This window comes from Pristiophorus japonicus, chromosome 3 (assembly GCF_044704955.1).
Source record: "Pristiophorus japonicus isolate sPriJap1 chromosome 3, sPriJap1.hap1, whole genome shotgun sequence".
Lineage (NCBI taxonomy): Eukaryota > Metazoa > Chordata > Chondrichthyes > Pristiophoridae > Pristiophorus > Pristiophorus japonicus.
Window position 1 is genome coordinate 15847319 of NC_091979.1, and position 25699 is coordinate 15873017.

The following is a 25699-nucleotide window of genomic DNA, read 5'->3' on the forward strand; positions in this document are numbered from 1 at the left end:
TTGCAGCACCAAGCAGATGATCCACTCAGTCTCGATGGCGGCCCACCACGGACAAAACTGCAGAACGTGGCTCTGCCCAGGGCAGAAAGCACGGACTTCGGAATCCTGGAACTCAGAGTCCGCTGAGGGGGGCCAATCAAGCAGCACCATGCTGGCACTGCGGAGGAAGCCATGGGGCTCACCGGTGCAGGTCTGCGGTGTACACGTGCAATACCTGCCACATTAAAGGCCACCTGCAGCGTATGTGTAAAAGAAATCTGACTCACCGCGTGGCTGAGGAGATGGTGGATGATCCACTGTTCAGCGAGGAGCAGGTAGAAGAAGATGAGGGGTTGGGACTGTATACATGCACCGACGATTCGCCCCCAGTGATTATGGAAGTCAAAATCAACGGAGTCCCAGTGAGTATGGCAGTGGATACGGGATCGGGTCCGTCGTTGATGAGCCAGAGAATTTTTGAAAAACTGTGGGGTAACCCGGCTGCACGACCCAAGCTGGTCCCGGTCCTGGTGAAGCTGCGTACTTACACTAAGGAACTGATACCTGTTCTCGGCAGAGCGGACGTGCAGCTATCTCATGGGGGCGAGACGCACGGTTTACCCTTGTGGGTTATTGCAGGCGATTGGCCGACACTACTCGGCAGGAGATGGATGGGGAAAGTCCGTGGGAGCTGGGAAGACTTCATTCCTCCACAGACTGCTGCTCCCCGGGTTCCCAAAGAGCAGTCTTGTAGGTGCAGGCCGACAGCTGGGGTGCGAGCCAGCGGGGCGCGCAGGCGATGAGCAGGAGGTCCATCGATGGCCGAGAAACTGCCGGGGGGCCCACGCAGAGAAAAAGTCGGGCGGCTTTAGAGACTACAGCGGCGGCCGGAACGGCAGGAGAGGAGGCTACAGCGGCGGCCGGAGAGGAGGCTACAGCGGCGGTCGGAACGGCAGGAGATGAGGCTACAGCGGTGGCCGGAACGGCAGGAGAGGAGGCTACAGCGGCGGCCGGAACGGCAGGAGATGAGGCTACAGCGGCGGCCGGAACGGCCGGAGAGGAGGCTACAGCGGCGGCCCGGGAGAACGCAACAAGTTTCAATTCTAAGATCTTTCCAGGCGGGCTTCTCTCTCCGCACGCATAATCGCACAATCGATCCAGCCTCCTTAAAAGCTTCCACTGCTTTGCTATGTGTTACTTCCCCTACATCTACAACAACTACCCGAAGGATGCAATCATTCCACCGCAGTCCCTCCTACCATGGTTGTTGTAATGAGAGGGCTCGGATCATCACCAACGTGCGGATTATCGATGCTACCTGCAATGCTGGAGCCGAGGCCAGAATTTCCCTCCCTTTCAAGCGTGATTTTATACTTTCTTTCTTCTTTGTCAGCGAGCTCAAGATGGCGGCGGCCTCGTGGCAGCAGCGCTCGGCAGACAAAGGCCAGCAAAGCGACTAAAATGGCCCAAGGAAAGCCTCGTGGGAACCACAAGATGGCGTCTTAAAAGGGCAATGCACCCGGGAGCCTTGAAAGGGCCCCACACCACTGATGGTCCCCACAAAGAGACTTTTGTAAGGCAAGAGCAAGTCTAGAGGAGTAAGGTGACGGGTGTGGATAAGAGTTAAAAAAAAAATTTGTGTTGATGCTGGTTGGTTACTGTGTTTAAAAAGGTGAAACGAGGGATAGGAAGGATTTACAATGCTAAATGGGTACTGTACCACATATTGTATGTACCATACTAATGTACCGTCTATGTATACCTGTTTTCTGTTGGAGGTTATACCCGACACTTCTTCACCCATACGAGGACTGCAAACACCACATGCTTTCACCTAATAATCTCTCATGGGATGGTCATGGATTCACACTCACTAACCCACCAGGACAAACAAGGCCGAGGTTACCGACAATGGCTTTTGGAACTGTGTGGGGTGGGGAGTGAGATGATGTGTATTGTCCAGGTACATTAAATGTATAATATAAGTACAATGGTGCACCACAGAGGGCGCTGTGGTGGGAGATCTGAAAGTAGCTGCAACAGGCAGTATAAAAGGCTGCCCACCATACCTGAGAGGCACTTTGGAGCTGCTATGCTTAAACAAAGGGGACTACAGTGGGATGAGGGCAGAGTTAGCTAAAGTAGACTGGGAACACAGATTAAACGGTAGCACAATTGAGAAACAGTGGAGGACTTTTAAGGAGCTCTTTCATAGTGCGCAACAAAAATATATTCCAGTGAAAAAGAAGGGTGGTAAGAGAAGGGATAACCAGCCGTGGATAACCAAGGAAATAAAGGAGAGTATCAAATTAAAAACCAATGCGTATAAGGTGGCCGAGGTTAGTGGGAAACTGGAAGATTGGGAAAATTTTAAACGACAGCAAAGAATGACTAAGAAAGCAATAAAGAAAGGAAAGATAGATTATGAAAGTAAACTTGCGCAAAACATAAAAACAGATAGTAAAAGCTTTTACCGATATATAAAACGGAAGAGAGTGACTAAAGTAAATGTTGGTCCCTTAGAAGATGAGAAGGGGGATTTAATAATAGGAAATGTGGAAATGGCTGAGGCCGTAAACAATTATTTTGCTTCCGTCTTCACAGTGGAAGACACAAAAACCATGCCAAAAATTGCTGGTCACGGGAATGTGGGAAGGGAGGACCTTGAGACAATCACTATCACTAGGGAGGTAGTGCTGGACAGGCTAATGGGACTCAAGGTAGACAAGTCCCCTGGTCCTGATAAAATGCATCCCAGGGTATTAAAAGAGATAGCGGAAGTTATAGCAGATGCATTCGTTATAAACTACCAAAATTCTCTGGACTCTGGGGAGATACCAGCGGATTGGAAAGCAGCTAATGTAATGCCTCTGTTTAAAAAAGGGGGCAGACAAAAGGCAGGTAACTATAGGCCGGTTAGTTTAACATCTGTAGTGGGGAAAATGCTTGAAGCTATCATTAAGGAAGAAATAGCGGGACATCTAGATAGGAATAGTGCAATCAAGCAGACGCAACATGGATTCATGAAGGGGAAATCATGTTTAACTAATTTACTGGAACTCTTTGAGGATATAACGAGCATGGTGGATAGAGGTGCACCGATGGATGTGGTGTATTTAGATTTCCAAAAGGCATTCGATAAGGTGCCACACAAAAGGTTACTGCAGAAGATAAAGGTACGCGGAGTCAGAGGAAATGTATTAGCATGGATCGAGAATTGGCTGGCGAACAGAAAGCAGAGAGTCAGGATAAATGGGTCCTTTTCGGGTTGGAAATCAGTGGTTAGTGGTGTGCCACAGGGATCGGTGCTGGGACCACAACTGTTTACAATATACATAGATGACCTGGAAGAGGGGACAGAGTGTAGTGTAACAAAATTTGCAGATGACACAAAGATTAGTGGGAAAGAGGGTTGTGTCGAGGACACAGAGAGGCTGCAAAGAGATTTAGATAGGTTAAGCGAATAGGCTAAGGTTTGGCAGATGGAATACAATGTCGGAAAATGTGAGGTCATTCACCTTGGGAAAAAAAACAGTAAAAGGGAATATTATTTGAATGCGGAGAAATTACAACATGCTGCGATGCAGAGGGACCTGGGGGTCCTTGTGCATGAAACTCTTTTTGGAGTTTATCTGCAAAACAAAAAAAACATTAAACCGTGCCACCCGACCTGGGTGACACACCAGACATTTACAAGGCCTTTTTTTTCCTTTTTTTTTTGTGTTTTTCTTTTTTTTTTTTTTTTTTTTTTGGGCACTAAAATCACAATTTTTCCCCAGTGCCCCCTATAAAAGGGAAGGGGACACTAAAAGCACTGGCAATTAAAACAAATTAAACTTTAAAACGTAAAATCAAATTAAAATTTGGTTGCCGGGCGTGATGATGCACTCCAGTCCCTCCGGTGCCCACCTCTCGCGGAAGGCCGCGAGCGTACCGGTGGACACCGATCCCAAAAGTTAGTTTGCAGGTGCAGCAGGTAATCAGGAAGGCGAATGGAATGTTGGCCTTCATTGCGAGAGGGATGGAGTACAAAAGCAGGGAGGTCCTGCTGCAACTGTACAGAGTATTGGTGAGGCCGCACCTGGAGTACTGCGTGCAGTTTTGGTCACCTTACTTAAGGAAGGATATACTAGCCTTGGAGGGGGTACAGAGACAATTCACTCGGCTGATTCCGGAGATGAGGGGGTTACCTTATGATGATAGATTGAGTAGACTGGGTCTTTACTCCTTGGAGTTCAGAAGGATGAGGGGTGATCTTATAGAAACATTTAAAATAATGAAAGGGATAGACAAGATAGAGGCAGAGAGGTTGTTTCCAGTGGTCGGGGATTCTAGAACTAGGAGGCACAGCCTCAAAATACGGGGGAGCCAATTTAAAACCGAGTTGAGAAGGAATTTCTTCTCCCAGAGGGTTATGAATCTGTGGAATTCTCTGCCCAAGGAAGCAGTTGAGGCTAGCTCATTGAATGTATTCAAGTCACAGATAGTTGATTTATAACCAATAAGGGAATTAAGGGTTACGGGGAGTGGGCGGGTAAGTGGAGCTGAGTCCCCGGCCAGATTAGCCATGATCTTTTTGAATGGCGGAGCAGGCTCGAGGGGCTAGATGGCCTACTCCTGTTCCTAATTCTTATGTTCTTATGTTCTTATGAACAATAAAGGACCAAGGTCACTGTAATTATTACAACACCAAACTGTGTGGAGTCAGTGATTTGTGTGCTACATACATCACAAGTGACAATGGGCCATGTTTCACCAGTGCCGAATTTAAAGAATTCATGACCCGCAATGGGATCAAACATTCACCTCGGCCCCGGTTAAACCAGCCTCCAATGGGCAGGCAGAGCGGGCAGTACAAACAATCAAACAGAGCCTTAAACGAGTCACAGAAGGCTCACTCCAAACCCGCCTGTCCCGAGTACTACTCAGCTACCGCACGAGACCCCACTCACTCACAGGGGTGCCCCGGCTGAGCTACTCATGAACAGGAAACTTAAAACCAGACTCTTGCTGGTTCACCCCAACCTGCATGATCAGGTAGAGAGCAGGCGGCAGCAACAAAATGTAAACGATGGTCACGCCACGGGAAATTGATCTGAATGACCCTGTGTCTGTGTTAAACCATGGACATGGTCCCAAGTGGATCGCGGTTACGGTGTTAGCTAAAGAAGGGAGTAGGGTGTTTGTAGTCAAACTAGACAATGGACAAATTTGCAGAAAGCACCTGGACCAAACGAGGCTGCGGTTCACAGACTGCCCTGAACAACCCATAGCAGACACCACCTTTTTCGAGCCCACAGCACACACCCAAAGGATCAATGACACCACGCCGGACCAGGAAATCGAATCCATCACGCCCAACAGCCCAGCAAGGCCAGGTTCACCCTGCAGGGCCAACAACACGCCAGCCCAGCGAGGGCACAGCCAACACACCAGAACAGACATTTGTACCGAGGCGGTCCACCAGGGAAAGAAAGGCTCCCGACCGCCTCACCTTGTAAATAGTTTTCACTTTGACTTTGGCGGGGGAGTGATGTTGTGGATCTGTAAAGCATGCACTCCCATGTTCTGCCACCAGGGGGAGCTCATTCCCTGAAGTCCCAAGGGATCCCAGCATCCCTTGGGAGCACTGTATATAAGCTGGCCCCTAAGGCCTGTTCCTCACTTTGGGGTGTCTTAATAAAGACTGAGGTCACTGTTACTTTAACCTCCCCGTGTGCAGTCTCATCTGTGTTAGGAACACAATAATTCAGATAATAATCTGCCTTCCTGTTTTTGCAACCAAAGTGGATAACCTCACACTTATCCACATTATACTTCATCTGCCATTAATTTGCTCATTCACCTAACCTGTCCAAGTCCCCTTGCAGCCTCCTAGCATCCTCATCGTAGCTCGCACTGCCACCCAGCTTAGTGTCATCTGCAAACTTGGAAATATTATATTCAATTCCTTCATCTAAATTAATGTATATTGTAAATGGCATGAACAGTTCTTATCTTCCGGCCTGCGAGCACCATTGGAGCAGGCTGGGGAGCGGAAGGAGCAGCGAGGTGGCATACCTCCCAGCGAGGGAGCAGCACGTGCTGGAGCAGGAGAGCAACGGCAGTGAAAAGGGACGTCATCAAGGTCCAGGTCGGTGATTGAGCATGGGCAGGTACTGCAGGAGCGGCGAGGTCGGGGTGAAAGAGCAGTGAGGTCGGGGCGAAGGAGCGGCGAGAGATTGTACAGGGATATGATTGGGGCCCAGGAGAGGCGTGAGTTCGGGGCCCAGAAGAGGCGAGGGCCCAGGGGCAGCACGAGCCAGCCCACACTGCGATATTTGTGCGCACTAGGTCATGCAGCAGAGCAGGTCTCCAGTCGTCTTGGTTAATCCTTGCTACTGGGCCAAGACCTAGCTCTGTCAAGCCCGTGTGGTGGCTGGTGTGCAATGGTCACCACACGTTAAAAAAATCCACGCGCAGACATCTTCCACCTCTTCAAGATTTAGTTTGCACCTGGAATTTTAGGTCCTTCATTGAAACACCTATGAATTTTTTGACATGGAAGCAAGTCATCCTCGACTCAAGGGATTGCCTATGATGATGATGATCTTATCTTCACCGTCTGCCCTGAAACGCCTTCTGGGTCTTTCTTTTATTCTCTTTTTAGGGATGGACCTAGTGTAGGATATTGGCAGGGCTATTTAACCTATGATACATCGGGTTCTTTGTCTCAACCCTTGGGTGAAACCCTCCCCTTCACATCCTCCCAGAGTTGGAGTCAGACATGTCATTCATGGCCTTCAGATGTTTGGAGCTGCCTGTTGTCAGTTATTCAAGTCGCTTTAGCTATTGTACCGTGGAATTAATCTTCAATTCTAACACCAGTCTGATGAGACTTTTTGGTCTCAAGTTATTTCTTCCAATCCACAATTTCTTACAATTATGAGTTCTTATGGAAATCAAATTGGCGTTTCCTACCCTAGTCATTTCAATAGGTCTCAAGCAGAAGGTTGGCCATTTGACCTGATGGGTGTTTAGCCCATGGGTATATTGAGTAGCAGAGGTGTTCACACAATAATGTCCCTGGCTTAGATAACTGACCCAAGTTTGATTATCGTCTCACGTTTGTACTTGGATGGTACATAATGAGGACAATGAAGGGAATTTTAACCAAAATAGATAAGGGAGGTTCAGACTAAATTAAAGAATTGCAAGAAGCATTAAAAACCACGTGAGAAATGGTGCACAATTTTTGAGAGATTCAGGACAAGGTTGATGAGATAATCAAAGAATCTGAAGGCAGCAAGGACCAATCTTCCAAGGATATCACTTGTGTTACGTATGGGAGTTTCCTACTGGATCAGGGACTGAAGGTTCTGACAGACATTGAAAATATTCAGATACCCAACTTTGTGAATGACAGACATTTAGAGAAATGGTGTAACAAGACTGAGCCATGACACATTGCTAGGAAACATGGCTTAGTATGCCAAATTACCATGCTCAAGTGGGGAGAATAATGTTTATCTAAACTCCAAAAGCATTCTCATACCAGTAGTCCGATGGTTGCCCCGATTGAATAAGACAAATAGGTGGGAAGTGTTCAAGGTCGAATCATTAGGATGTATGGAAGGGAGGATACAGCATCATGTTCTCATATAGAGCCCAATTTTGGCCATGACTTGCATCAATTTTTTTGGAGTAAGTTGTTTTTTCTGATGTAAGTTAAAAAACGCCATTTTCCCCCCAAAATTTGCTCCAGAGTAAGTTAGTTAGGTATGATTTTTTTTAGTTCAGTTTTTTTTTTCAAAAGGGGACGTTCCCAGACACTTACGCCGGTTTTGGCCATTTATGCCACTTTGGCCAGCTAAAACTTACTCCAAATCCATTTAGGTCAGCGTATGTGCCAGCTCTGAAAAACATTACAGGCAGTTAAGAAATCGGCGCAGGTTAATTTAAAGCACCAAGACTTACAAAGCACTAAACAAAGCACAAAAATAAGCATTCAATAACAAATAAAAAATACAAGGAAGCTGAGAGGACCTGCACCAAGACTTACAAAACACTAAACAAACAACAAAAAGTAATAAGCAATCAATCAATAACAAATAAAAAATAGAAGTCCTACCTTTATGCCAGAATCAAGTTTTTTTTTATAGTTCCTTCCCCCCATCAAAACACTTTCTCTCCCTCCCCGCCCCCCAAAACTCTCTTTCTCCCCCCTCCCCCTTGCCAAAACTCTCCTTCTCCACCCCCCACCCCCCCAAATTAAAACTCTCAAGCACAACCATCAATGAATAAAATATCAAACTCAAGTCCTACCTCTGCCCGGGAACTCAGCCGGCCGGCCAGTGCGGGACGCCACTCGGCCGGGGATAGGGTGCGGTGAAGATCGGGGTGTCCTTTCGGCCTGGGATAGGGGCTGCGAGCATCGGGTCCTGCTCACAGCCCGCAGGACACATAAGAACATAAGAATTAGGAACAGGAGTAGGCCATCTAGCCCCTCGAGCCTGCTCCGCCATTCAATAAGATCATGGCTGATCTGGTCGTGGACTCAGCTCCACTTACCCGCCCTCTCCCCATAACCCTTAATTCCCTTATTGGTTAAAAATCTATCTATCTTTGACTTGAAAACATTCAATGAGCTAGCCTCAACTGCTTCCTTGGGCAGAGAATTCCACAGATTCACAACCCTCTGGGAGAAGAAATTCTTTCTCAACTCGGTTTTAAATTGGCTCCTCCGTATTTTGAGGCTGTGCCCCCTAGTTCTAGTCTCCCCTACCAATGGAAGCAACCTCTCTGCCTCTATCTTGTCTATCCCTTTCATGATTTTAAATGTTTCTATAAGATCACCCCTCATCCTTCTGAACTCCAAGGAGTAAAGACCCAGTCTACTCAATCTATCATCATAAGGTAACCCCCTCATTTCTGGAATCAGCCTAGTGAATCGTCTCTGTACCCCTTCCAAAGCTAGTATATCCTTCCTTAAGTAAGGTGACCAAAACTGCACGCAGTACTCCAGGTGCGGCCTTACCAATACCTTATACAGTTGCAGCAAGACCTCCCTGCTTTTGTGCTCCATCCCTCTCGCAATGAAGGCCAACATTCCATTCGCCTTCCTGATTACCTGCTGCACCTGCAAACTAACTTTTTGGGATTCATGCACAAGAACCCCCAGGTCCCTCTGCACCACAGCATGTTGTAATTTCTCCCCATTCAAATAATATTCCCTTTTACTGTTTTTTTTCCCCAAGGTGAATGACCTCACACTTTCCGACATTGTATTCCATCTGCCAAACCTTAGTCCATTCGCTGTTCCCTCTTCTAGGTCATCTATGTATATTGTAAACAGTTGTGGTCCCAGCACTGATCCCTGTGGCACACCACTAACCACTGATTTCCAACCGGAAAAGGACCCATTTATCCCGATTCTCTGCTTTCTGTTCGCCAGCCAATTCTCTATCCATGCTAATACATTTCCTCTGACTCCGCGTACCTTTATCTTCTGCAGTAACCTTTTGTGTGGCACCTTATCGAATGCCTTTTGGAAATCTAAATACACCACATCCATCGGTACACCTCATCCGCCATGCTCGTTATATCCTCAAAGAATTCCAGTAAGTTCGTTAAACATGATTTCCCTTTCATGAATCCATGCTGCGTCTGCTTGATTGCACTATTCCTATCTAGATGTCCCGCTATTTCTTCCTTAATGATAGTTTCAAGCATTTTCCCCACTACAGATGTTAAACTAACCGGCCTATAGTTACCTGCCTTTTGCCTGCCCCCTTTTTTAAACAGAGGCGTTACATTAGCTGCTTTCCAATCCGCTGGTACCTCCCCAGAGTCCAGAGAATTTTGGTAGATTCTAACAAATGCATCTGCTATAACTTCCGCCATCTCTTTTAATACCCTGGGATGCATTTCATCAGGACCAGGGGACTTGTCTACCTTCAGTCCCATTAGCCTGTCCAGCATTACCCTCCTAGTGATAGCGATTGTCTCAAGGTCCTCCTTTCCCACATTCCTGTGGCCTGCAAATTTTGGCATGGTTTTTGTGTCTTCCAATGTGAATATGGAAACAAAATAATTGTTTAATGTCTCAGCCATTTCCACATTTCCCATTATTAAATCCCCCTTTTCATCTTCTAAGGGACCAACATTTACTTTAGTCACTCTTTTCCGTTTTATATATCTGTAAAAGCTTTTACTATCTGTTTTTATGATTTGCACAAGTTTACCTTCATAATCTATCTTCCCTTTCTTTATTGCTTTTTTAGTCATTCTTTGCTGTTGCTTAAAATATTCCCAATCCTCTAGTTTCCCACTAACCTTGGCCACCGTATACGCATTGGTCTTTGATTTGATACTTTCCTTTATTTCCTTGGTTATCCACGGCTGGTTATCTCTTCTGTTGCCGCCCTTCTTTTTCACTGGAATATATTTTTGTTGCGCACTATGAAAGAGCTCCTTAAAAGTCCTCCACTGTTCCTCAAGTGTGCCACCGTTTAGTCTGTGTTTCCAGTCTACTTTAGCCAACTCTGCCCTCATCCCACTGTAGTTCCCTTTGTTTAATCATAGTACGGTCGTTTCTGACACAACTTCCTCATCCTCAATCTGTATTATAAATTCAACCATATTGTGATCACTCATTCCGAGAGGATCTTTTACGAGGAGATCGTTTATTTTTGCAGTCTCATTACACAGGACCAGATCTAAGATGGCTTGCTCCCTTGTAGGTTCTGTTACATACTGTTCTAAGAAACAATCCCATATGCATTCTATGAATTCCTCCTCCAGGCTACCCCGTGCGATTTCATTTGACGAATCGATATGTTGGTTAAAATCCCCCATGACTACTGCCGTTCCTTTTTCACATACCTCCATTATTCCCTTGATTATTGCCCGACCCACCTTGAAGTTATTATTTGGGGGCCTATAAACTACGCCGACCAGTGACTTTTTACCCTTACTATCTCTCATCTCCACCCACAATGATTCAACATTTTGTTCATTGGAGCCAATATCATCCCTCACAACTGCCCTGATATCATCTTTTATTAACAGAGCTATCCCACCTCCTTTCCCTTCTTGCCTATCTTTCTGAATCGTCAGATACCCCTGTATGTTTAATTCCCAGTCTTGGCCACCTTGCAACCATGTTTCTGTAATGGCCACCAAATCATACCCATTTGTAATGATTTGTGCCGTCAACTCATTTACTTTATTTCGAATGCTGCGTGCATTTAGGTAGAGTGTTTTCATCCTAGTTTTTAAACCATGATTTTTAGTTTTGACCCCTCCTGCAGCCCTTTTATATTCAGTGGCCCTTTTTGTTTTTTGTCTTTGGTTTCTCTGCCCTCCACTTTTACTCATCTCTTTTCTGTCTTTTGTTTTTGTCTCCTTTTTGTTTCCCTCTGTCTCCCTGTATTGGTTCCCATCCCCCTGCCATATTAGTTTAACTCCTCACCAACAGCACTAGCAAACACTCCCCCTAGGACATTGGTTCCGGTCCTGCCCAAGTGCAGACCGTCCAGTTTGTACTGGTCCCACCTCCCCCAGAACCTGTTCCAATGCCCCACGAATTTGAATCCCTCCCTGCTGCACCACTGCTCAAGCCACGTATTCATCTGGGAGGGCAGGAGCACGCGCGCAGACTTCACTGTGCATGCACGCAAGTGCCGGCACAGTTTTCGGAGCTGGCCTGTTGCTCTGCCCCCCACTTCACAATGCACGCCACACTGGGACTCCGGGGACTCGGAAGAGCGACCAGGATGGGGCGACTTTTTTCCGGCACCGATTCCAGTGCGCAAAGTCGGCGCACTTAAGGTATGTGTGCCAAAAAAAGGGGCTGAGCAAAGTTGAGCCCATAGATTCTGGGGGAGAAATTTGCATAATTTGCCCCTCCCGCTCTGCTTCACAATAGTGCCATAGGAACTTTTACATCCACCTGAGAGGGGAGACGGGACATCGGCTTAATGTCTCATCTAAAGACAGTGCCTCCGACAGTGCAGCGCTCCCTCAGTGCTGCTCTCGGAGTGTCCTAACTCACACCAAGTCCCGTTCACTCATCAACCCTGCGCTTGCTGACCTACACTGGCTCCCGGTTAAGCAACACCTCGATTCTATATTTCTCATCCTTGTTATCAAATCCCTCCATGGCTTCGCCCCTCCCTATCACTATAATCTTTTCTAGCCCCACAACCCCCCTAATTCTGCCCTCTTGAGCATCCCTGATTTTAATCGCTCCACCATCAGTGGCCGTGCCTTCAGCTGCATCGGTCCTAAGGTCAGGAATTCACTCCCTAAACCTCTCCGCCTCTCTACCTCTCTCCTCCATTAAGACGCTCCTTAAAACCTACCTCTTTGACCAAGCTTTTGGTCATCTGCCGGAATGACTCCTTAAGTGGCTCGGTGTCAAATTTTGTTTGATAATGCTCCTGTGAAGCACCTTGGGACCTGTTACTATGTTAAAGGTGCTATGCAAATACAAGTTGTTGTTCACCTAGATTATGCGCTAAAGTCTCTGGAGAGTGACTTGAACCTACACTGACTCCAGAGGTGAAAGTGCTACCCACTTCTTCTTCGGCAGTCCCTCGAATCGAGGATGACTTGCTTCCACGCCAAAAAGAGATGAGTTCAATGAATTCACAGGTGAAGGACCTAATATTCCAGGTCCCGAACGGGTGGAAGATGCCTGTGTGTGGATTTTTTTAACGTGTGGCGGCCATTGCACACCAGCCACCTCACAGGCTTGACAGAGCTAGGTCTTGGTCCGTTAACCAAGACGATTGGAGACCAGCTCTGCTGCACGGACCTATTGCGCACACATATCGCAGTGTGGGCTGGCCCCTGCTGTCCCTGGGCTCATGCCTCTTCTGGGCCCCGAACTCACGCCTCTCCTGGGCCCTGATCACATCGTTCTGCAATCTCTCGCCGCTCCTTCACCCCGACAGCTGTTCCTGCTGTACCTGTCCACGCTCCAATCACCGACCTGGATTATGGTGACATCCAATCCAATCGCCTTCTTCACTGCCGTCGCCCTCCTGCACCAGCTCTTTGGAGGTCAGGGTCTTAAAAGGAGCAGAGCTGCAGGCCCTGGATCCTGCGAGGCAGCCCCAATCAATGAGGGAACATCTGCGGCAGGTCAGGGCCTTAAAAGGAACATACCACTCCAGGGAGCAGCATGACCCAGTGCTACCTACTGAGCTATGGCTGACAGCAGCCACAGAGAGTGTGAGATTACCCAAAGGAGGATGGGTAAGTCGAATGGGGAGCATGAAAGACTGGTCGAGCAGAGCTCAGGAGCCTGGTAGAAGAAGAAAATGCAGGTCCCCATCCCTGCACCAACCTTCTGCCTGCCTCCATCCCCAGAAACACTGCCACACATCTTCCACATTGTCAACAGCTGCCACCATAGAGATAATGGGAGCCATCGCGGCGCCGACCCGACCTGGGAGGAGACGCCACCGGCAGTGGGACATAAGAGGAGCTAACCACCACAGGGAGCCCAAGAGGGGGACAAAATCGAAGTGTGACATCACCGGAAACCAGGTAGCTGATTGGCTGTGTATTTTGCAGCAAGGTCAGGAACCAGGAGCGGAGTGAGGTCAGGACCCAGGAGCAGAGCGAGGTCAGGACCCAGGAGCGGGGTCGGGACCCAGGATTGAGGTCGGGACCCAGGAGCGGGGTCAGGACCCAGGAGCGGAGCGAGGTCAGGACCCAGGAGCGGGGGTCAGGACCCAGGAGCGGAGCGAGGTCAGGACCCAGGAGCGGGGTCAGGACCCAGGAGCGGAGCGAGGTCAGGACCCAGGAGCGGGGTCAGGACCCAGCAGCGGAGCGAGGTCAGGACCCAGGAGTGGGGTCGGGACCCAGGAGTGGGGTCGGGACCCAGGAGTGGAATGAGGTCGGGACCCAGGAGCGGGGTCGGGATCCAGGAGCAGGGTCGTGTCACAGGAGCAGAGTGAGGTCGGGACCAAGGAGCGGGTTTGGGACCCAGGAGCGGGGTCGGGACCAAGGAGCAGGGTCGGGACCCAGGAGCAGAGTGAGGTCGGGACTCAGGAGCGGGGTCGGGACCCAGGAGCGGAGTCGGGATCCAGGAGCAGAGTGAGGTCGGGATCAAGGAGCAGGGGTCGGGACCCAGGAGCAGAGTGAGGTCGGGACCCAGGAGCAGAGTGAGGTCGGGACCCAAGAGCGGGGTCGGGACCCAGGAGCGAGGTCGGGACCCAGGAGCAGAGTGAAGTCGGGACCAAGGAGCGGGGTCGGGACCCAGGAGCGAAGTTGGGAGCCAGGAGTGCAGTGAGATCAGGACCTAGGAGCGGCGTCGGGACCCAGGGGCGGGGTCGGGATCCAGGAGCGGGGTCGTGATCCAGGAGCAGAGTGAGGTCGGGACCCAGGAGCGAGATCGGGACCAAGGAGCGGGGTCGGGATCCAGGAGCGGGGTCGTGATCCAGGAGCAGAGTGAGGTCGGGACCCAGGAGCGAGGTCGGGACCCAGGAGCGGAGCGAGGTCAGGACCCAGAGCGAGGTCGGGACCCAGGAGCGAGGTCGGGATCCAGGAGCAGAGTGAGGTCAGGACCCAGGAGCGAGGTCGGGAACCAGGAGCGGAGTGTGGTCGGGACTCAGGAGTGAGGTCGGGACCCAGGAGCAGAGTGAGGTCAGGACCCAGGAGCGAGGTCGGGAACCAGGACGGAGTGTGGTTGGGACTCAGGAGTGAGGTCGGGACCCAGGAGCAGGGTCAGGAACCAGGAGCGGAGTGAGGTCAGGACCCAGGAGCAGAGCGAGGTCAGGACCCAGGAGCGGGGTCGGGACCCAGGAGTGAGGTCAGGACCCAGGAGCGGGGTCAGGACCCAGGAGTGGAGCGAGGTCAGGACCCAGGAGCGGGGTCAGGACCCAGGAGCGGAGCGAGGTCAGGACCCAGGAGCGGGGTCGGGACCCAGGAATGGGGTCGGGACCCAGGAGTGGAGTGAGGTCAGGACCAAGGAGCAGGGTCGGGACCCAGAAGTGAGGTCGGGACCCAGGAGCGGAGCGAGGTCAGGACCCAGGAACAGAGTGTGGTCGGGACCCAGGAGCGGGGTCGGGATCCAGGAGCGGGGTCGGGAACCAGGAGCGGAGTGTGGTCGGGACTCAGGAGTGAGGTCGGGACCCAGGAGCAGGGTCAGGAACCAGGAGCGGAGTGAGGTCAGGACCCAGGAGCAGAGCGAGGTCAGGACCCAGGAGCGGGGTCGGGACCCAGCAGTGAGGTCAGGACCCAGGAGCGGGGTCAGGACCCAGGAGCGGAGCGAGGTCAGGACCCAGGAGCGGGGTCAGGACCCAGGAGCGGAGCGAGGTCGGGACCCAGGAGCGGGGTCAGGACCCAGAAGTGGAGTGAGGTCAGGACCAAGGAGCAGGGTCGGGACCCAGGAGTGAGGTCGGGACCCAGGAGCAGAGCGAGGTCAGGACCCAGGAACAGAGTGTGGTCGGGACCTAGGAGCGGGGTCGGGATCCAGGAGCGGGGTCGGGACACAGGAGCAGAGTGAGGTCGGGACCAAGGAGCGGGTTTGGGACCCAGGAGCGGGGTCGGGACCCAGGAGCAGAGTGAGGTCGGGACTCAGGAGCGGGGTCGGGACCCAGGAGCGGGGTCGGGACCCAGGAGCAGAGTGAGGTCGGGACCAAGGAGCAGGGTCGGGACCCAGGAGCAGAGTGAGGTCGGGACTCAGGAGTGGGGTCGGGACCCAGGAGCGGGGTCGGGACCCAGGAGCAGAGCGAGGTCGGGACCCAGGAGCGAGGTCGGGAGCCAGGAGCGCAGTGAGATCTGGACCAAGGAGCGGGGTCGGGACCCAGAAGCGGAGCGAGGTCAGGACCCAGAGCGAGGTCGGGATCCAGGAGCAGAGTGAGGTCGGGACCCAGGAGCGAGGTCAGGACCCAGGAGCGGGGTCGGGACCCAGGAGTGGGGTCGGGACCCAGGAGCGGAGCGAGGTCAGGACCCAGAGCGAGGTCGGGATCCAGGAGCAGAGTGAGGTCGGGACCCAGGAGCGAGGTCGGGACCCAGGAGCGGAGCGAGGTCAGGACCCAGGAGCGGGGTCGGGACCCAGGAGTGGGGTCGGGACACAGGAGCAGAGTGAGGTCGGGACCAAGGAGCGGGGTCAGGAACCAGGAGCGGAGTGAGGTCAGGACCCAGGAGCAGAGCGAGGTCATGACCCAGGAGCGGGGTCGGGACCCAGGAGTGAGGTCAGGACCCAAGAGCGGGGTCAGGACCCAGGAGCGGAGCAAGGTCAGGACACAGGAGCGGGGTCAGGACCCAGGTGCGGAGCGAGGTCAGGACCCAGGAGCGGGGTCAGGACCCAGGAGCGGAGCGAGGTCAGGACCCAGGAGCGGGGTCAGGACCCAGGAGCGGAGCGAGGTCAGGACCCAGGAGTGGGGTCGGGACCCAGGAGTGGGGTCGGGACCCAGGAGTGGAGTGAGGTCAGGACCAAGGAGCGGGGTCAGGACCCAGGAGTGAGGTCGGGACCCAGAAGTGGAGCGAGGTCAGGACCCAGGAACAGAGTGTGGTCGGGACCCAGGAGCGGGGTCGGGATCCAGGAGCGGAGTCGGGACACAGGAGCAGAGTGAGGTCGGGACCAAGGAGCGGGTTTGGGACCCAGGAGCGGGGTCGGGACCCAGGAGCAGAGTGAGGTCGGGACCAAGGAGCAGGGTCGGGACCCAGGAGCAGAGTGAGGTCGGGACCCAGGAGCGGGGTCGGGACCCAGGAGCGGGGTCGGGACCCAGGAGCAGAGTGAGGTTGGGACCCAGGAGCAGAATGAGGTTGGGACCCAGGAGCAGAGTGAGGTCGGGACCAAGGAGCAGGGTCGGGACCCAGGAGCAGAGTGAGGTCGGGACCAAGGAGCAGGGTCGGGACCCAGGAGCAGAGTAAGGTCGGGACCAAGGAGCAGGGTCGGAACCCAGGAGCAGAGTGAGGTCGGGACCAAGGAGCAGGGTCGGGACCCAGGAGCAGAGTGAGGTCGGGACCCAGGAGCAGGGTCGGGACCCAGGAGCAGAGTGAGGTCGGGACCCAGGAGCAGAGTGAGGTCGGGACCCAGGAGCGGGGTCGGGACCCAGGAGCAGAGTGAGGTCGGGACCCAGGAGCAGGGTCGGGACCCAGGAGCAGAGTGAGGTCGGGACCCAGGAGCGGGGTCGGAACCCAGGAGCGAGGTCGGGATCCAGGAGCAGAGTGAAGTCAGGACCCAGGAGCGGGGTCGGAACCCAGGAGCGGGGTCGGGACCCAGGAGCGGAGTGAAGTCGGGACCCAGGAGCGGAGCGAGGTCGGGACCAAGGAGCGAGGTTGGGACCCAGGAGCGAGGTCGGGAGCCAGGAGCGCAGTGAGATCGGGACCAAGGAGCGGGGTCGGGACCCAGGAGCGGGGTCGGGATCCAGGAGCGGGGTCGTGATCCAGGAGCAGAGTGAGGTCGGGACCCAGGAGCGAGGTCGGGACCCAGGAGCGGAGCGAGGTCAGGACCCAGAGCGAGGTCGGGATACAGGAGCGAAGTCGGGACCCAGGAGCGGAGCGAGGTCAGGACCCAGAGCGAGGTCGGGATCCAGGAGCAGAGTGAGGTCAGGACCAAGGAGCAGGGTCGGGACCCAGGAGCGAGGTCGGGACCCAGGAGTGGAGCTAGGTCAGGACACAGGAGCAGAGTGAGGTCGGGACCAAGGAGCGGGTTTGGGACCCAGGAGCGGGGTCGGGACCCAGGAGCGGGGTTGGGACCCAGGAGCAGGGTCGAGACGCAGGAGCAGAGTGAGGTCGGGACCCAGGAGCGGGGTCGGGACCCAGGAGCAGAGTGAGGTCGGGACCCAGGGGCAGGGTCGGGACCCAGGAGCAGGGTCGGGACCCAGGAGCAGAGTGAGGTCGGGACCAAGGAGCAGGGTCGGGACCCAGGAGCAGAGTGAGGTCGGGACCAAGGAGCAGGGTCGGGACCCAGGAGCAGAGTGAGGTCGGGACTCAGGAGCGGGGTCGGGACCCAGGAGCAGAGTGAGGTCGGGACCAAGGAGCAGGGTCGGGACCCAGGAGCAGAGTGAGGTCGGGACTCAGGAGTGGGGTCGGGACCCAGGAGCGGGGTCGGGACCCAGGAGCAGAGTGAGGTCGGGACCAAGAAGCAGGGTCGGGACCCAGGAGCGGGGTCGGGACCCAGGAGCAGAGTGAGGTCGGGACCAAGGAGCAGGGTCGGGACCCAGGAGCAGGGTCGGGACCCAGGAGCAGAGTGAGGTCGGGACCCAGGAGCGTGGTCGGGACCCAGGAGCAGAGTGAGGTCGGGACCCAGGAGCGGGGTCAGGACCCAGGAGCGGGGTCGGGACCCAGGAGCGAGGTCGGGATCCAGGAGCAGAGTGAGGTCGGGACCCAGGAGCAGAGTGAGGTCGGGACCCAGGAGCAGAGTGAGGTCGGGACCCAGGAGCGGGGTCGGGACCCAGGAGCAGAGTGAGGTCGGGACCCAGGAGCAGAGTGAGGTCGGGACCCAGGAGCAGAGTGAGGTCGGGACCCAGGAGCAGAGTGAGGTCGGACCCAGGAGCGAGGTCGGGACCCAGGAGCAGAGTGAGGTCGGGACCCAGGAGCAGAGTGAGGTCGGGACCAAGGAGCAGAGTGAGGTCGGGACCCAGGAGCAGAGTGAGTTCGGGACCCAGGAGCGGGGTCGGGACCCAGGAGCAGAGTGAGGTCGGGACCCAGGAGCAGAGTGAGGTCGGGACCCAGGAGCGAGGTCGGGACCCAGGAGCAGAGTGAGGTCGGGACCAAGGAGCAGGGTCGGGACCCAGGAGCAGAGTGAGGTCGGGACTCAGGAGCGGGGTCGGGACCCAGGAGCGGAGCGAGGTCAGGACCCAGAGCGAGGTCGGGATCCAGGAACAGAGTGAGGTCGGGACCCAGGAGCGAGGTTGGGACCCAGGAGCGGAGCGAGGTCAGGACCCAGGAGCAAGGTCGGGACCCAGGAGCAGAGTGAGGTCAGGACCTCGAGCGAAGTCGAGAGTCGAGGCCCGGGATTGGCACTGCGTGGACCAGCAGCGTAGCCGGGTCCCAGGGACGGCGCAGCACGGGCCAACAGCGAGTTCAGGTAGCCTACACTGTGTCCTATGAACCCAGGGAGAGAGGACCTGTGGGAAGGAGGACAGTAGGAGTATGTATGTGTGTGTGTGTACTAGGCCCATGCAGCGGAGCCTGGTCCCCAATTGTCTTGGATCCCCCCACCTTTGGAACAAGACCTTGCTTTGTCAAGCCCGTGTTACCAACAGATGGTGTGCAACGGCCACCCCACGTTAAAAGAAGTCACGCACAGGCATCTTCCACACTTTAAAAATTACGTTCGGGACCTGGAACTTCAGGACCCTCATGGACAACCCCAACAGCGCCAGACCAGAATGCCTTACTGCTATTGTTGCCCGGGAACTCAGACAATTCGACATAGACATTGCTGCCCTAAGCGAGACTCAGCGGGCAGGGGAAGGCCAGCTCAAGGTGTAGGCTTCGCCGTAAAAAATGAGCTAATTAGGCATCTCAGAGATTCCACTTGTGGAATAAATGAACGCCTCATGATTCTTTGGCTCACCCTAGCCCGGAACAAATACGCTACGGTCATCAGTGCATATGCCCCAACACTGGAAGCTACAGACGAGATCAAAGAGGAATTCGACTCCAGCCTTGAACAATCCCTGACCTGAGCCCTACCGGGCAACAAACTGATCCTCGTAGGCGACTTTAACACCAGAGTTGGAAAGGACAGAGACCTCCGGGGAAGTGTGATCGACAGATGGCACCCTCCTCCTGACGAAATGCTTAGAACATGGTCTTGTCATAACCAACATCATGTTCCGTCAGAAAGACAAGTACAAGGCCTCATCGCAACACCCTCGCTCCAAGCACTGGTATCTGCTAGACTACGTCATCATCCAAGCGAGGGACCGCAAGGACGCACGCATCACCCGCGCCATAACAGGAGCTGATGACTGCTGGAATGACCATTGCCTAATCGCTCCGTCATTTCCATCGATGTAGCCCCAAAAACAGTGGTGGCAACAGGAACGCAGCCGCAGGAAAATCAACGCTGGAGCACTCAAAGACCCCGCAAAGAAAGCCCTATTCAGCCAGCACCTCACAACCAACCTGACGACTTCCAGTGAACTGGAGATGCAGAATGTCAACAGTGCCTGGTCTGCCCTCAAGGCCTCCATAATTAGCACACCTGTAAAAAGATGCTTGATCACTCGACCAGGAAACACCAAGACTGGTTCAGCGAGAACAACCAGGAGATCTTGGAGCTGATAAGCCACAAGTGCAAGCCATTCTTGAACTGGAAGCAGCAACACAACTCGAGAGCAAGAAAGCAGCTCTACAGACGTCTGAAGACCGAGGTCCAACATAAAACTCATGACCTAAAGAACAGATGGTGAGTGGAAAAAGCGCAGGAGATCCAGCAACTAGCCGACAATCACAACGTGCGTGGATTCTTTAGCGCAGTCAAGACCACCTACGGCCCAAGCACCCAAGGTCCTATCCCACTGCGGGCCAAGAATGGAGAGGTACTCATCAAGGACAGAGAGGCAGTCAGTGCCCGCTGGAAGGAGCACTTCGAGGATCTCCTCAACCGAGACTCTGTCTTCGACGTGAGTGTCCTCAACTCCATACTGCAGCATGCTGCCCGCCATCTCCTCAGCACAACCCCAGCCCAGCATGAGGTTGAAAAGGCCATCCGACAACTGAAGAACAACAAGGCCTTGGGAGCAGACGGAATCCCCGCTGAAGCACTAAAGCATGGCAGAAAAGCACTATTGGTGCGAATCCATTAACTCATTTCTCTTATTTGGAAGGAGAAGAGCATGCCAGTGGATCTCAGAGACGCTGTAATCGTGATCATCTTCAAGGAAGTTGACAAGTCCGATTGAGGTAATTACAGAGAAATTTCTCTGCTGCCTGCCACAGGGAAAGTCATCACAAGAATCCTCCTCAATCGCCTTCTCCCTGTGACTGAAGAGCTCCTCCCAGAGTCGCAATGCGGATTCCGCCCACTAAGGGGCACAACGGACATGATCTTCACCGTGCGTCAAAATGCAGGGAGCAGCACCAGCCTCTGCACATGGCCTTCTTTGACTTCACAATGGCTTTCGACACTGTCAACCGGGAGGGATTATGGAGTGTCCTCCTCAAATTCGGCTGCCCTCAAAAGTTCGTCACGATCCTCCACCTGCTTCACGATGACACGCAAGCCGTGATCCTGACCAGCGGATACACCACAGACCCAATACACGTGCGGACCGGGGTCAAACAAGGCTGTGTCATCGCACCAACGCTCTTCTCGATCTTCCTTGGCTGCAGTGCTCCATCTCACCCTCAGTAAGCTCCCCGCTGGAGTGGAGCTAATCTACAGAACAAACGGGAAACTGTTCAACCTCCGTCGCCTCCAATCCAGATCCAAGGTTGTCCCATCCTCTGTCATCGAATTACAGTATGCAGATTACGCTTGCGTTTGCGCACACTCGGAGGTCGAACTCCAAATCATTGTCAGCATCTTCACCAAAGCGTACGAGAGTATGTGCCTTACACTAAACATCTGTAAGACAAAGATTCTCTACCAACCTGCCCCCGCCACGCAGTACTGCCCTCTAATTATCAAGATCCATGACGAGGACTTGGACAATGTGGACCATTTTCCATATCTCGGGAGCCTACTGTCAACAAGGGCAAACGTCGATGACGATGTCCAACACCGCCTTCAGTGTGCTAGTGCAGCCTTCGGTCGCCTGAGGAAGAGGGCGTTTGGAGACCAGGACCTCAAACCCGGCACCAAGCTCATGGTGTACAGAGCAGTACTGATACCCACCCTCCTATATGCTTCAGAGATATGGGCTAGGTACAGCAGGCGCCTCAAAACACTGGGGAAGTACCACCAAAGTTGCCTCCGCAAGATCCTGCAAATCCATTGGCAGGAGAGGCACACCAACATCAGTGTTTTTGCTCAGGCCAACATCCCCAGTATAGAAGCATTGACCACACTCGACCAGCTCCGATGGATGGGCTACATCGTCCATGGCTTGCAAGACCATCAGCAGGCCGGGGCCATTGGAGGGAGCAGCGTGCGGCGGCATGCCACTGCAGGGAGCAGCGCGCTGCTGAAGGAGGGCAACGGCTGCGAAGCCAGGTCGCTGATTGCAATGCGGGCAGGCACAGCAGGAGGGCCGAAGGAGTGGCAAGAGTTTGTAGAGGGAAGTGACCGGGGTCCAGGAGAGGCGTGAGTTTGGGACTCAGAAGAGGCGAGGGCCCAGGGACAGCAAGGGCCAACCCACACTGCGATATGTGTGCATGCTAGGTCCGTGCTGGTCTCCAGTTAGTCTTGGGTAATCCTTGCCACTGGACTAAGACCTGGCTCTGTCAAGCCCGTGTGGTGGCTGGTGTGCAACGGCCACCCTACGTTAAAAAAATCCACGCACAGGCATCTTCCACCCTTCAACATGTAGTTCGGGATCTGGAATATTAGCTCCTTCATTGAAACACCTATGAACTTAATTCCTTTTTGGCGTGGAAGCAAGTCATCCTTGCTTCGAGGGACTGCCTATGATAATGATGATGACATCATCCACATGTCAGACACTAGACTCCCAAAACAAGCGCTCTACTCAGAGCTCCGACACAGTAAGCGAACCCCAGGTGGGCAGAGGAAACGCTTCAAGGGCACTCTCAAAGCCTCCTTGAAAAAATGCAACATCCCCACCGACACCTGGGAGTCCCTGGCCCAACACCGCTCAAAATGGAGGAGAAGCATCGTGGTAAAGCGCCGAACCACCTCGAGTCTCTTCGCCGGTTGCAAGCGGAAGACAAGCGCAAACAGCGGAAGCACCCCACCCACCACCATCTGCCCCACCTGTGACAGAGACTGTTCATCCCGCATTGGACTCATCAGTCACCTGAGAACTCATGTTAGTGTGGAAACACGTCATTCTCGACTCCGAGGGACTGCCTAAGAAGAAGAATTGGAGTTATAGTTAGGTCTGAAGTCAATATTAAGATCAGTGGTCTGTAAAGACTGTGGTAGAAAGATGAACTGCTGTTTCTTGAAAGAAAGAAAGTCTGGGATTTATATAGCGCCTTTCACAACCACCGGATGTCTTAAAGTGCTTTACAGCCAATGAAGTACTTTTGGAGTGTAGTCACTGTTGTAATATGGGAAATGCGGCAGCCAATTTGCGTACAGCAAGCTCCCACAGACAGCAATGTGACAATGACCAGATAATCTGTTTTTTTGTTATGTTGATTGAGGGATTAAATATTGGCCAGGACACTGGGGATAACTCCCCTGCTCCTCTTTGAAATAGTGCCATGGGATCTTTTACATCCACCTGAGAGAGCAGATGGGGCCTCGGTTTAACATCGCATCCAAAAGATGGCACCTCCAACAGTGTAGTGCTTGCTCAGTACTACATTGCGAGTGTCAGCTTAGATTTTTGTACTCAAGTTCCTGGAGTGGGCCTTGAACCCACAACCTTCTGACTCAGAGGCGAGTGAGCTAGGCAGAGAGCCACGGTTGACACTAAGCTCCATTGAGCTTCATCGGAACCGTGTAGAAGGCCAAAGGCAGAGAGGTCCGAGTGGGAGTGGGGCAAAGAACTGAAGCGGCAGGGAGCACAAGGTGGGGGAGGGGGTGGAGGTCCACGATGCCAGAGACAATCTGCTCGGCAAAGCGTCCACTTAATCTGCGTTTGGTCCTCTCCCCGATCAAAATCCCCAACAGTGGAGCCATGAAGCTGCTCTGCAGAGATTGACCACAAGATGGAGCAAGCACACTGATTTCTGATCGCCTTTAAAGCTTGTTTAATGAAACGGTTGTTTCTATCAGATGGAGAAAGTGTGAAAAAAGAATGACTTGCATTTATATAGTGCCTTTCATGACCTTAGGACATCCCAAAGAGTAATACAATGAAGTACTTTTGGTGTGTTGCCACTGTTGTAACGTAGGAAACGCGGCAACCAAATTGCGCACAGAAAGCTCCCACAAAACAGCAATGTGACAATGATCAGACAATTTGTTTTTGTTATGTTGGTTGAGGGATAAATATTGGCCCTGGACTCAGAGCAAAACTCCCCTGCTCTTCTTCAAAATAGTGCCATAGGATTTTTAATGTCCACCTGAGAGAGCAGACGGGGCCTCGGTTCAACGTCTCATCCAAAAGAAGGTACCACCGAATGTGAAACGCTCCCTCAGTACTGACCTGGGAGTGTCAGCCTAGATTTTTGTGCTCAAATCTCTGGAGTGGGGCTTGAGCCCACAACCTTCTGGCTCAGAGGCGAGAGTGCTGCCCACTGAGTCACTGTGCTTGCTTTTGAAGTTTGAGCGTATGGGGTCAGCGCGGCAGAAAGCCAAGGAGAGAGAGAGAGAGCGTTATCGTACGTACGATACTTTCGCAACTCTGTGTCAGGTTCCCCTGGTGTCGCTGTGAGGGGAGCTGACGGAAGCCCAGAGGGCGAAAGGTGGCGAGGGGGACACTTGAACCCTGGGAATCAGGCCAACCATTAAGAAGGAAGACACAATCTAAGAAGCAACATACACATTAAAGGGTCGGTACTGTCATGACTGAAAAAAACATTTTTTGACCTATATGTGACTCCAGACCCACTTGTGGTTGACTCTTAACTGCCCTCTGAAACGTTCTAGCAGGCCACTCAGTTGTACCAAACCGCTATGACAAAGTCAGCACTGTGGGAACACTTTTACAGCGCAAGGGGGATGGAGTAAAAAGTAGGGAAGTCCTGATACAACTGTACAGGGCGTTGGTGAGACCACACCTGGAGTACCGCGTCCAGTTTTGGTCTCCTTATTTAAGGAAGGATATACTTGCATTGGAGCTGGTGCAGAAAAGGTTCTCGAGGTTGATTCCTGAGATGAAAGGGTTGTCTTATGAAGAAAGATTGAGTAGGTTGGGCCTATACTCACTGGAGTTTAGAAGAATGAATAGTGATCTTATTGAAATGTATAAGATTCTGAGGGAGCTTAACCAGGTAGATGCAGAGAGGATGTTTCCCCTCATGGGAGAATCTAGAACTAGGGGGCATAGTTTCAGAATAATGGGTCACCCATTTAAAATGGAAATGAGAAGGAATTTCTTCTCTGAGAGTTGTGAATCTTTGTAATTCTCTGCCCCAGAGAGCTGTGGAGGCTGGGTCATTGAATATATTTAAGGTGGAGATAGACAGATTATTGAATGATAAGGGAGTCAAGGGTTATGGGGAGCGGGCAGGGAAGTGGAATTGAGACATGATCAGATCAGCCATGATCTTATTGAATGGCGGAGCAGGCTCAAGGGGCCAAATGGCCTACTCCTGCTCCTATTTCTTATGTTCTTATGTTCACCACACAGACTGCAGTGGTTCAAGAAGGCGGCTCACCACCACCTCCTCAAGGGCAATTAGGGATGGGCAATAAATGCCGGCCTTGCCAGCGATGCCCACATCCTGTGAACGCATAAATAAAATTTTTTAAATCTGGGGCAGAAAACCGCAAGGCTCTGCATTTGTTTCATCAGTGTGACATCTAGTGATGCACTGGTGAAACAAGTGCAGGGCAATGATACTGTACGAGAAACTGTTTCTACTGGCGGGAGAGTCGGTAACCAGAGGGGGCGATGAGGATAATTGTTTTTTTACGCAGCGAGTTGCTGTGATCTGGAACGCGCTGCCTAAAGGGCGGTGGGAGCAGATTCAATAGTAACTTTCAAATGGAAATTGGATAAATACTTGAAAAGGAAAAATTTGCAGG

General features: G+C 52.7%; 1 protein-coding gene across 2 annotated transcripts in view; it reads right to left on the minus strand.

Annotated features, from left to right (window-relative positions):
• Positions 1 to 1321, minus strand: part of stk16 (serine/threonine kinase 16) — a 113247-nt gene extending 111926 nt beyond the window's left edge. For both annotated transcript variants that reach the window (XR_011592626.1, XM_070875226.1), the window contains exon 1: positions 1239 to 1321. Coding sequence is in view for 1 of the 2 variants with exons in the window: in XM_070875226.1 (XP_070731327.1) it covers positions 1239 to 1270 (32 nt within the window). In the remaining variant the exon portion in view is untranslated. The remainder of the gene's footprint in view (positions 1 to 1238) is intronic.
• Between the last annotated feature and the right edge of the window lie 24378 nt (positions 1322 to 25699).